Source organism: Trachurus trachurus (genome assembly GCF_905171665.1).
Source record: "Trachurus trachurus genome assembly, chromosome: 19".
Taxonomy (NCBI): Eukaryota; Metazoa; Chordata; class Actinopteri; order Carangiformes; family Carangidae; genus Trachurus; species Trachurus trachurus.
Window position 1 is genome coordinate 10,899,478 of NC_139913.1, and position 12,990 is coordinate 10,912,467.

General features: G+C 44.0%; 1 protein-coding gene across 2 annotated transcripts; it reads left to right on the forward strand.

The window, feature by feature from the left end:
* Positions 1-584: 584 nt before the first annotated feature.
* pmp22b (peripheral myelin protein 22b) lies at positions 585-11,287 on the forward strand. Of its 2 annotated transcripts, none has more exons than XM_083994720.1 (5): positions 585-778; positions 5,107-5,197; positions 5,389-5,482; positions 8,773-8,913; positions 9,896-11,287. In XM_083994720.1, the coding sequence occupies exons 1-5, from the start codon at positions 762-764 to the stop codon at positions 10,054-10,056; spliced, it is 504 nt and encodes a 167-aa protein (XP_083850846.1). In that variant the 5' UTR covers positions 585-761; the 3' UTR covers positions 10,057-11,287. The 2 variants fall into 2 exon arrangements, with proteins under 2 accessions (XP_083850846.1, XP_083850847.1); XM_083994721.1 differs by lacking the exon at positions 585-778 and adding an exon at positions 4,189-4,367.
* The last annotated feature ends 1,703 nt before the right edge of the window (positions 11,288-12,990 follow it).

Sequence of the window (12,990 nt, forward strand, 5' to 3'; positions counted from 1 at the left end):
CATGAACATTGTAGGTCGGAATTAACATTGTGTGGTTTACTTATTATTGAATTTGACCCACAACAAAGCCGTCCCACATCACTTGACACGTGTTGCGTGTATTTTGTGTATTTTAAAGGACTGGGCTCAGTTTACTTCCCCCCCGATGTTGTCATCGCCTCATGTCCGGTCTGATTAAAGTGTGATGACAAGACAGGGGTTTGTGAGTAGTTTCAACGTTATCAACACACAAACAAACAGGCTGTATTTACTTTTCATCTCTTCTTCAGCCTTTCTGTCTCTCCTGTTTGACTGCCCCACCACCTTATCTTGTGTTTCCACCATCCCCGTCGCCACCTCGCCTCTTATAACCTATATGAAACATGCATACTTAATATTGTTATGACTATATAAGCAATTGGTATCACACCCTTTTTGTCTTGTGCTTAAGAAATCTCACACATGCATGCAAGTAAATGTGTGTGCAAGTTTATTTGAATCCAGCTAGATGAGTCCGGTGTGAGGTGAGAGGGGCAGTCCGACTGCGGCCGGCTGTAGTAGGAGGGGAGCTATTAAACTACAGCAGCTCACAGACAACGGCACCTCACACAGGGACAACAGTGACTCCAGGACTGAGCCACCTTTGACCAACAGCTGCTGCATCCCAAAGGCAAGAAGAAAAAGAAGAAGAAGGAGAAGAAGAAGGCCTCATTCCCTGGTGGCTTGAACGGTGACCCAGAAAGGCCTTACCCCTGACCTGTGAGGAGCATCAGCTGGATACGATGTCTCAGAGCCTGCTGTGAGTATGAGCCACTCATTCGTTACAGCTAATGGATTGTGGTTAGTGATAAGTGGAATTGCATAAAATGCAATCAAGTGAAAGAAAACGGCCTGTCACTGTGTTTTAAAATCAACAAGAACGGAATCTAATTGAGTCAAGAACAAGGTCTCGTCTTTTTGCTGCATCATTATTTCTGCCACTTGTTTTGGGTTTTTTTTTTTTTTTTTTTACAGATTTTAAAGAGGAACTATGCAGGATTTTTACCTTGACTATGCTACATTTTTACCTAATTAAACAGCTTCAAAGTAATTGTGATGGTTAAATATATGATTTGTAACTTGTTGGCTCTTTGCCTTCCACCTAATGTCTCTTGACGGAAAAACAACCTTGCAAGATCAGAACCTCCGACCCGGTGTCCCAGCTCTCGTCTCTGCGGCATTGCAACACACAACACATGCAAACGCGCCCCGTCACCTGTAATCTCTTGTTTATGACAGATAAGACTATACAGATCGTAACATCCTATATGATATATAACGTTATCCACCGCTCCATAGATTGCTTTCTCGCCGGCTTCGTTGAAAACAAATGCACATGGCCAAGAGGAGGGTTAGTGAAACAGCGGAAAAGCGACCAGACTTGCATAGTTCCCCTTTAATAGGAATTATATTGCTGGAAAAAGAAAAAAAAGAAGCATCACTTCTGGTAGCCGCATCTGTTTTAACACTCTCCTTCGTGTTGGTATGTGGATGAAGTTACTGTAACTCAATCAGGTCTACTCTCCAGATTCATGCCCCCCCACCAAACCTCTGGCTGAGATCCTATCTATGGCTTCGGTATGCACTCTCACTGTCTGCGCTAACGTGAAGATAAGTCCTGCCATCTTAACGACGGAGGTGAAACGTTACACGGCCGCTCCAGATGTAACGTTATTTGGTATCTCACTCCGAATGTTCGTAATGCGGCACTCCCCAGAAAGTTTGGCTTTGACCCCCCACCCCACGCCCCCTCGGCCCTCACAAACGCAGTAAACTTAACACTCCCGCGTCCACTCGGCCCTCACTGATTGTCAGTCTTTTGCAAACATTGACATATAAGGGATGGGAACGGGGAGTGCACGGCTACAGTTTCTAACAAGAGTTCTTCTCCACATGTCACTGTAAACCTTAACAGCTCGTATGATCAGAGTTAAAGCCTCCCGGTTCGGTAAACACCAGAGTAACACGAGGTTAAGTACACAAAGGATATCAGCTACAAACAAAAGCACAATCATATCAGACAAAGAGGTACTTCTATGCAGCTCGGACTCGAGAATGTCACATACTCTGTTCACTGTGCAGTCACAAAGCTCTCACTCAGAGCAGCTCTTCAAGGCCTGGATCTGGTCTTGTTAACTGTCCCTTTCATGCCTGAGTGTGTGTAGACATGAGCACATCAGAAAGGCCTTCAATTTTCACGCAAGTGTGACAAACACACGCCGAAGCATCCAGGAAGTGTGAGCGAAGTGGTGAAGAATAGAGAGTGGATGTTGACAGGGAGGGGTTATCTGAGGTTGGACAGCTCCGGAACTTCCTCCACCGGCCTGCTGATGATGAGGGAAAATGTGTCATCCATCCAAGAAGCAGGAAGGTATTTCTTCTATGCGGGGTGTGAATGCATTCGCTGACATTTTTCAGAAGTGAACTAGTTCATGACGACTCACAAACGCATAATTTCCAGAGTTATCAGGAACCCATCAAAGTGATGCTTTGAGCCTGTGCGGCTAAGGAGATATCAAAAAGATGCTTCTGGTGAATTATCACTGACAGTGGAAACTGGTTAATTCTCTACCTCTTAAAGGGATAGTTCAACATTTTGGCAAATTGGCCTATTGCCATAATCCCTATAGTTTTAGGAGTAGGTTTGTTATCTTTAATTGTTGGTGCAAGCTGTTTTTAGAACGGCGGAGCAGAGCCGCTAGCTGCTCAGAGCTATGCTACGGAGGCTCATGGGATTTCTTGGTTTTCCTCATCAAACTCATCAAATACACAATCCAATATAATAGGCTAATAATAACAGAACTTTACGAGACAGAGTTGCTTGCCGAAAAACTGCCCCCGACGGGAATGAGCATCAGCGGTTTTGCATGAATTTACCTCGAAAACAACTCTGTCTCGTAATGTTCCATTATTATCTCATAGCGTGGAGAATGTGCAGATCACAACTTGTCCACGAGAGTGTTTTGGAGTTGTTGGATTGTGTTGTTGATGAATTTGATAAGGGAAAACAAGAAATCCCATGAGCCTCCGTAGCGTAGCTCTGAGCAGCTCACGGCTCTGCTCCGCCGTTCTAATAACAGCTTGCACCGACAATTAAAGGTAACAAACTTACTCCTAAAACTATAGGGATTATGGCAATGGGCCAATTTGCCAAAATGTTGAACTATCCCTTTAACTCCATGCAGGAGAAGGAGAGATAAAGCAGTTGATTTGCCCTTAAAAACATTTACAGTATGGACCGCTCCCTCACTCCCACTTCCATTCATTGCGACACCCATGTTTATAGCACTAACCTCAGTGCATAGTTTTTTAACAACAGAGGCCGTCGTCCTTGTTCTGGGAGGAACTCCACTTGACTCCCGCTGGAAATGAGTCATGTCAAACAGGGGAGAGCCCCTGATGCTATCTGTCAGTGGTGGTGGTGCACCGGGCATACCCATCCACGCTTTCACACATACAGTACAGTGAGTCACCAGGCTGACTACATGGCTCCCAGAGGGAGAAGACCCCCACACCACACCACATCACACTGATGCTCTACACACAGTGTTTGTTTGTAATTACCATGGCAACAGAAAAGCTGAGTTTACAGAGACATGGTCTTTTTGGTTAAAGTCCAAAATACCTGATTCTTACTCAACTGGAGGATAGAGTAGAGATCAAAGATAAATGTTCATGGCCAAATATCATTTATTTAGCTAAAACATCACATGATCTTAAATTATAGAAAAATTAAAATATATTAGTTAAATTAAATCCCAAATAAGAGTGTTTCAATACACTGCTGTTTGATCTACTGCCAAACAGATAAGTCTAATTTACAATAGGCTGCTTTTGCTGAATATCTATATGCAGATTCTATGTTGACAGAGCAAACATCATCAACGGGTCTGGAATCCAAAGTGCAGCACAGTGTAAATAAATGACACTACAGCTGGAGACTGAAAAGTGTCAGGGAAAAGAGGAGAAGAAAAAAAATCCTCGAAAGCAGATAGCTGCTTTTAGTTACTACGACAGCCAAACAATGATCAGTCCCTTCACTACACATACAGCGAGCTAGTAACTAAGGCAACCCATGCGCTATTACGCACGGCGCGTCTATATTGGGAACCCTGGCCGTGGACCAGAGGGTCACTCCATGACGCAGCGACGCACGCAGGGCGTTGTTCTTCCATAATGAGACACTTTATAACAGAACGTCAGCCCCTGGCATCAATCTAGTCTGAGAGCGACTGTAAAGCACTGAGGGACTACCGCTGCTGGACTCTTTTTTTGGGGGGGAAACTTGTTTTTGCTTCTTCCGAGCCTGAACCTCTCTCTCTTTGTGTGTGTGGAAATACAAGCTCTCAGTAAGTGGACTCCGCTCTCATCTCCTCTAAACTTTCTTCCACTCTCGGTTTGCTCGCGGATTAAAGAAGGAAGCGCAGGGACACGCGCCGCTCCTTCGCGCGCACAGACCGGAGGAGCGAGCTGTCATCGCAAAACAGCCAGGGCACTAACCTGAGCTCATCTCTCAGAGTTTGACTTTTACTGCGAACATTTAAGTAAAATCTCTTGTTACTACTTTATTTCAACTTGTTTTATATCGTTTTAAAGACTGGAACTGTTTCCATTTTTTTTTAGATGATCTACAGGAACATGTACAGCCAGTTTAAAAGGACAGGAATGGTGAAGCATTTGTCGTGAGGCAAATAATTGAATAAAAAAAAAGACAAGTCAAGCTTAAGAGAAAAAGTAAATGAAGACAGAGATGTTTTAGATCAGCTTGAAAATGTAATTACGTCGAGAAACACCCTGTTAGAAATAAACCAAATTGCGTGCGAATGCGTTTTCCCACGTGTTTAACATTAACAGCGACTTCATCCTGACTGATGTTCTGTCTGTTGATGCAGCCGCCATCTGACACACTCAGGTCCTGATGAAGTTTCTGTCTTTTGTTGCTGCTGCAGCGACACACCCATTAACCCACCAATCTGACAACCACACACACACACATTCTCTCTCTCTCCCTCTCACACACAGACACACACACACACACACACACTGCGATACTGACAGAGAGCGTCTCCTCTTCTCTCCTCTGCTCAGATCATCTGGAAAGATGCTGCTCCTACTACTGGGAATCATCCTCCTGCACGTCGCTGCTCTGGTTCTGCTCTTTGTGTCAACAATTGTCAGCGTGAGTCAACCTGTTGTGTTGTGGCCTCCTCATTATTTATTTATTTTTTATTATTCACACTTCCACAGCATCTGTTGTATTCTTCTGAGTCACCCAAGTATTTACATGTCCTCACTGTATTTGCAAGTTAAACTTGTTCCTGCTCTTCAGCAGACGTTGCTGACAAGTCTTGTTGTTGTTGTTGACACCAGGTATGGACGTCAGGTGAGACCAGCACCTCAGACCTCTGGATAAACTGCTCCACTGCCAATGGAGGATTCCACTGTGACCCAGCATCAACTGGAGGTCAGACCCCTGCCTAACACTTCACTCTATGCCTCTCAGACAACTTTAACTACACATTTATTATGTGCTTACAATGAAACGTCATTGTTTTGCTGAAATAATTAATAATTAATAGGATTTTTCTTTTCATTAAGTCAGTTTTTAGGTTTGTTTTGGGAAACATTGTGGTTGATAACACTGAGGTTAAACCATGCACATTGGGTTTAATGGGAATAAGGGGTGGGGAGGTGGGGATGGAACTGTGGAAAATGACTTGCTGAAATCCAACATTTACCCATGTTGCTGATGTGGGTGTGTCACGGCTCCTCTGGGCCTCTGGTGCCATCTAGGGCAGAGAATGTGGCAGTGCTGCTCCGGAGCGGGAGCTGATAGGCTGCTGCTGTATAAATAGTCGTGGTGTGATGTCCATATTCAGGACTTGTGTTGGGAGTCCATAGTGACAGGAGTTACTGAGAGCTGTGGACGATCAGGGTGGGGCCGAAAAGAGTATTTAAAGTTTTAGATCTATGTGTGTGTATGTGTGTATGTGTGTGTGTGTGTGTGTGTGTGCGTCAGTGTTTGAAAGCAGGGAGACCTTGGCGTACCTCATGCAGAACATAGCATGCTGACGGTGGGTCACGCCCAGTGTCAGATCATAATGTCCAGTGTTAGTTTGCAGGGATCATTAGGACAATTTAAGGCAGCAGCTGCAGTGTTAGAGATTTATTTAGACCCTCGGCCTCCTCCACGTGTCTGAATCAGTAGAACGACACAGACGCTAAACAGTAAACATGCAAGAAAAGACTCAAGTGTATTCATGATTAAGAATTTCCATTGGCTTATTCAAGGCATGAACTCAAAGTTAATGAGTCCAAGTGAGCTCACTGTGTTGACTGGATGGATGTTTTGCTGCTAAATGTGCCGTCACGGAGGAGCTGGAGCTGCTGGCTGCAGCGAGGGGAGGGGAGTGGGGGAGTGGGGGGGTGGGGGGTGATGTCATTTGTCTAGAATGAGCAGCGCTCAGCCAGAGTTGTGTTTTGTCAGGGCAGCAGCGCCTGCACACCCTGCCAGGTAGTTTGATGGCGCAGCCAGTTTGTTTGACTTTGCTTTCATTATTTCACTGACGCACAGTGTTTGTTCAAGAAGGTGTGTGTGTGTGTGTGTGTGTGTGTGTTGTGCTTTGGCTTCAGAAGATGGAAGATAGAAGTCTGTTCTCATGTAGGGGCCAATCCTCCTCTATGTGTGTGTATGTGTGTGTGTCAAAAGGGCTTTGCTGAGTAATCAACTTCCTCCCAAAGTGAATCATAATCACATTCGCTGGAGTTATTTTTGGGGGGGAAAATTTCAGGAACTTCTCAGACTCCTGCTTCTCCTTGTTGTCGCGGTTACCAAAACATTGGCTTCAGTTGGGTTTTGATGACGCCCCGGTGAGAGGTCCTCATCATGTCACAGTTTTATCACACGCTGAGCTTGAGTCAAACCTCACGTCCTCACAGTGGACATGACTTCATGGAGTTTACTCGCTCTAAAATTAGCCGGAGAGGAAGAACGTCCTCTGCCCTCACACAGGCCTGCAAGTACACAAACATAGTGGGGTAAATACTACAGCCGCTTTATTTTTGTTGTGCTCCCCTCTCCGGCACAGCGCGCCACTGTGGTGCCTCAGAATAGACGGCAGCGACGGGGACGGGGAAGATAAACAATTATTTTCCTGTTTAGACTCTCGCATGCAGGCTTCAGTAGAATCATCCGAGTCCTGCACGTCGTTGTGAAGAATTCATGTTCATGAGTCGTCCTGACGTTCTGAGCCCTTGTGTTAGGATGTAAGGAAATGCCCCGTGTCACCGTTTCCTACTCCTGCTCAGCAAAAGGAAGGATGCAGGACAAGGATAGAACATTTTGCCCATTTCTTTCATTGTTATCACATCAGATTATGTAAGATCTGAAAATAGGATCATCACAGTGGAGTCTTTTTTATCGTTGCCCCCGCCGCCGGCTGGGATCATGCCGGCTGTACAGTATTCTGTGGACAGAGATTTGCAGCGTGTCATGTTTCCTCTCATATCTCATCCCTGATCCAGTGGTCATCAGGATGTACTGTAGCGCTGTTATTGTAGGAAACCTGACACCAGGCTGTGTTAGGCAGTGTGTACCAGGCAGTCAGACAAGATACTGTTTCCTTGCAAATCTATAGCCAGAGAAATTTTCATTGTCTCTCCAGGAAAAATGTTTTTTTTTTCTGAATGGCCACAGAATGAAAAGTAGTAATTAATGCATCATGCAGTGTTTTTATATCTATCCAGTGTTAAAAATGTGGTTAGCCAAAGGCGTAGCCTCACATAATGTAACTCATCTTATTACTTAATGATCCTTTATGTTTGCAAGTATGAGCAGTTGTAAGTGCCTCCTCCTCCTCCTCTGCACAGTAAAACCTCAACATGCCTTTCATTTACATACAGTAATGCAAAAGGAATCAATAAACCACAGCTGCCAGACACTGTTGACGGAAACACGTTGGAAATTTGAAGGTTAAGAGTTCATCCGGAATAAAATTCCACTTTTTTATAGACGTCGGACTTAGGGAATGGCTGCCGGTGCAAAAACAGAAGAGGACCGTCCATCGTGGTCAAGCATCCTGTGACTTACAGTATTATATGGCAGCGATGGCACAAAAACATGACAGCAACAGAGAAGAGTTGGACGGATAGGGAGCGAGTGCTTTGGGAAACCTGAGAGGCGGCGATCGTCAGGATGGATAACGCTCCGACAAGAAATAGACCCTGCCTGAAAATCCTGGGATTCCTGGCACGGCGGCACCGATGAAGCACATACACACACATAACGAGTCAAACGCACAACCGCTCGCTCAGATGCAGCGCACAGCACAGACACATTAGATGCTGCTTGCTCTTCTCTGTCAATACAGGTGTCTAATGGGTTAATGGCCCCTATAGCAGCCGGGCCTTGGAGGCCGAGCACTAACAATCGATTCGAGTACTTTTAGTCATGGGTCCTGCTGCGAGGGGCGCACAGGGCTTTTAGGAACAAGATACCTAGGTTTGATTGTTATGGGTCCATTACATATTCCCAGAAGTAAACATGGCTGAGATGAGCTTGTTATGTTCTCCTTGAGAGGATGCTTCAATTCAGCAGAGGCAAGGCCACGGAGGGTATTTGTTTTTTCCATTTGTTTTTCCTCTTCCACTCTCCATCTCATACACTCATGAGGTCAATGTTGTATATAAGTTACTGGATAATTATGAATGCTTATTTAAAACACTCTTCTTCTTCTTCTCCTTCTCCCCTTACAGAGTGGATTCAGGCGGTCCAGGCTCTCATGATCCTATCCATCATCTTCAGTTGCCTCTCTCTCTTCCTCTTCTTCTGCCAGCTCTTCACTTTGCAGAAGGGCGGACGCTTCTTCCTCACTGGAACCTTCCAGATTCTTGCCAGTGAGTTCAACAAACCTTCACACTTCGTCATTAATCCAGCAACATAACAGGGGTCAAAGGAGGGAATAAACACACACTGTCAGAGTTTTAGTCAGTACCAATACTTAAGATAAAAGAAGCACTGAATCCAGTGTGACCACAATTTAGGGCTGCAGTGAATGAATAGTTTTTCCTTGATTCATTTATGTGGTTTTCCATTTTATCTATTAGATGTTAGAAAACAGTGACAACAAATACAACCAACTTCCCCAAACACAGAAACAGGCAGCAGATTCTCAGCCTGGAGGGGCTGGATATTCAATCATGACTTGATCAACTTAACTGAGTGACTGATATCTCCAGCTCCACTCTGACCTGCTTCATTTGTAGAGCAGCACTGCAGACAGAAAAATAATCATGCATACAAATCCACCTCCACAGAAAAACCAGGAGCAGACGCTCACACTGCATGTACTGTGGCCGAGAATTAAATTAAGAGAGTGTGAGCCAGCTACTAATGGTTTTATGCTCCACTTGTCTATTGTACTTCATGCCCTTTGGCCAGAGAGCAGCTCAGCTGCCAGTCCATTGTGTCCTCTCTTGGCAGCCCTTTTCAACATCCCAGGTTTGCTCTGTATATCGTGCCAGTGCATTGCCTGGCACCCAGGTGCCCACTCAGCCAAACAGGAATGATGCTGGGCATGCAGCCAGCCGCACAAGTTGAAATGTCAGGAAGGCTGGCGGTGCGGGGGTTTGACAAACAGATCATGCCATGTCAGAGCAGGGAGGTGGGCAGACCTGGAAGGCTTACCGAGTCTGGAATGGCGTTCAATAAGCATGAAGCACCATGATGTAACGTGGAGGGATGCCTTCTGGGAAGCACTGACCTGCTCGCCTCCACTGCCAGACGGAGTTCAGCCCAGGACACAAGACAGGGAGCACAGGGTGAAGGAACACAATGACCAGTGTTAACTCAGCGCTCTCTCTTCTCTTCTCCCTGCAGGTTTGTTCGTGATGAGCGGAGCCATCATCTACACGGTGATGAGTCCGGAGTGGGTGCCGGACACAAACGGGTTCGGTTACTCCTACATCCTGGCGTGGGTGGCCTTCCCGTTGGCGCTGATCAGCGGACTCATCTATGTCATCTTGAGGAAGCGAGAATGAGCTGTCACTCAGTCGCAGTGTTCCCAGTAACCCCATGCCCAACTGCAAATGTCATCAGTTCCCCTCTGAAGTATAAGTTCTGATGAAGTACCAAAGGCCAAAGGAGCCACCAGGCCAATACACCCAGGTCACACCAACAGGGGGGAGGGGGTAATACCAAAAATCAACCTGCAAACCAACACAACAACCAATAGTGTCTCGTTTAAAAGATGTATATAGTATCTATGGTTTAAAACCTATTTATAACACTTTTTACATATATGTACATAGTTTTTGTGTTGCCATGTCAACAGATACTTGTATGAGCTTTGTTTTAGCTGATTAAGTGCCTCAGTGTTTGTTTGTAATGAAGAAATAATTAGAAGCTATTTTGTTGTGTTTTCTTTTTTTTTTTGCCTTTTTTTTTCTTTTGTTTTTTGGTAACTACCAAAAAATCAGTGAAAATGAAAAAAAATCTTTAAGTATATTAACCAAAGTGCATGTATAGAAATAAATAGAAGGGTCAGGAGGATTGTTTTTGTTTTGATAGGCTTGCTTTACAAAAAAAAATACAAAAAAGAGTGGTAACATCCATGGATGTAGCATAGCCATGAAAGATTTGGTCCTTTTTCTATTTTGTGGATTTGCAAGTTTCAGTGTTTTCATTTTCGGTATTTTCTTTTCTTTCTTTTTCTTTTTTTTTTTTTTTAAATTTTCTTATTTTCAAACAAAAAAAGATGGTGCTATTACATTTATCATTCCTTTTACTGATAGCAAAAATTTACAACAGAGTTATTTTGTTTATTGTTTAGAGTCAAAACCGCTTGCCATTAATTACAGTGAGAACCAGAGAGAGGTGCACCTGTACGTACAGTGCCTGACTGCTTCTATTAGGGAACACAGCCTGTTTCACATTGCAGTGTCTGACCTTTTCTTTCCTCATCAGCTACTGTAGTAGAAAAAAATCAGTATTATTCTGCAAGTTTTTGAAGAGTTAGAGAAATTACAGATCTCAAGTGCTTACTTTTCCCCTCGTGGCTTTTAAGGCCTCAGAAAGTCAGATTGCCCATTTAATTGATTGCAATGAATAAAAATAATACTGTGGGACATTACAGCCTGAGAAAAAAAGTATAATTCTAACATCACTCAAGACAAATGCCACTGAGTTGAAGCCATATAAGAAAATATGACATGACGGTAAAAAAAAAAAAAAAAAAAAAAATAGTATTTACTTTACATGTGAGAAAAAGGACAGAGGTTTGCAGTGATGATACAAATGTCTGTTTCACATACTTGAAGTTTGACATGCTGCAGTCTCTACCCACTGACGTTCATATGTGTTTCTCCTCCTCTACTGTATAAAACACTGTTTATATATGTCGTGCATAACAGATGTTGATGACAATCTCGCCTTAAAAAAACAAACAAACACTCACGTACTCAATAAAACTACTCTCGCATTATAGAACACTGTGTATTCCACTGTTACAAGGGACTGGATTCACACTAACATTCAGTGCATGAGGAAATTCAAGAGGTTTTCTGGGCTGTTGCGCTGTCTGCCTGTTTAAAAAAAAACTATGAAACACACATCTCTGAGGCTACACACACACACAAAAAGCATCTTGTGGAAAAGTCTGTGATAGGATTTTTTTTTTCTTTATTCACAATGGAGGCAGATTCACAACCGTTTGCGGTGAGGAATCTGTAAGAGCTGACAGTAGGGCTGTGCGCTTGCAGCGGCTGAAAGACACAGCGCAGCATTGGAAATTCTTGTTTACAGTCGAGCCGAGCGAGCCTGTCTTACAGTTGTGTGATCGCACTCTCCATAGATCAAAATGAGCTACCTTGTGCATGTGGCTGCAAATGCTGTATGTGACTTGTGTTACACACACTTTGGGGGAGGGTGGGAGGGGGCAAGAGAGAGAGAGAGAAAGAGAGGCAAAGGCATGGCCCTTGGCACCTGATGCCAGTTATTCAAAACATGCAGCTAGTGTTTCAGCGTCAACATAGCATGGGAAATAAGAGGACTTGGCCGTGTTTTGAACACTGTAAGCAAGCGTCTGTCCTCCACTTGACATCTCTGGCGAGATCCTGTAGCCTTCCAACACAGAGCTATGTTGTGGTGGATTAAAGCCTTTAATTCTGAGCTTACACTAGGCTAGTCTGCTGTGGGGTTTTTAGATGATTATTAATGGGTTCAGTTAGAAGAGATTTTCCTCTAATGACAACTGCCCTCTTTACTATTTTGTGTAAAGCTACAGAGTTCAATTGTCTATACCATGTTTACACCTAAACTTCCAAATGCTCTTGATATTACCAAAGATACTTTGAGTTTAATCATTAAAGGATGTTTCTTACCACCACGATGGAGTTTCCTGTGTCTTTCCATCACACCACACGCACACAAACGCAAATATACAACAAAGCCAGTCCAATTCTAAAGGAGGCAAAACCCTACCTGAGGTAAACTGGCACAGAGCCAGTGTTTACGGGGTAATAGCTAATGGTTTGTGATGATATCTATTCCTTTTAAAGACAACAGTCAGTCCTCAACCAGCAGCTCGGCGCTCAGCTGATGATAGGTATCTAAATCTCCAGCAATGAAAGAGAACTCTCAGGAGGAGGATTCCTGTTGCAGGCCTGAGAGGTCACAGCCTCCCACTGCCTCCCCCTCTCTCACATACTAGAGCTGGGTGAACTGGGGACACTGCATTCTGGTCTGTGCACTTTGAAGATTCAAAGTATTGTAGTTTTGTATTGTAGTTTGCAATAGTTGAGAAAGGCTGCATCTAGATTTAAATATGTTTTTTTTTTTTTACACCTCATGTCCCAATTAACTGTGTTTTTGGATGAGGTGCCATCTATAAACCCTTTATATGCTTTTGGGTTTAGGTTTGATGGGGAAGTTATCATATAATGTGCAACACTGCCATCTCGTGGACAAATATGGTA

Excerpts from the sequence above, each read along its gene's own strand:
- pmp22b (XM_083994720.1), top strand. Across the intron at positions 5,198-5,388 it reads TTGTGTCAACAATTGTCAGC|GTATGGACGTCAGGTGAGAC; the intron begins GTGAGTCAACCT and ends TGTTGACACCAG. Across the intron at positions 5,483-8,772 it reads TGACCCAGCATCAACTGGAG|AGTGGATTCAGGCGGTCCAG; the intron begins GTCAGACCCCTG and ends CTCCCCTTACAG.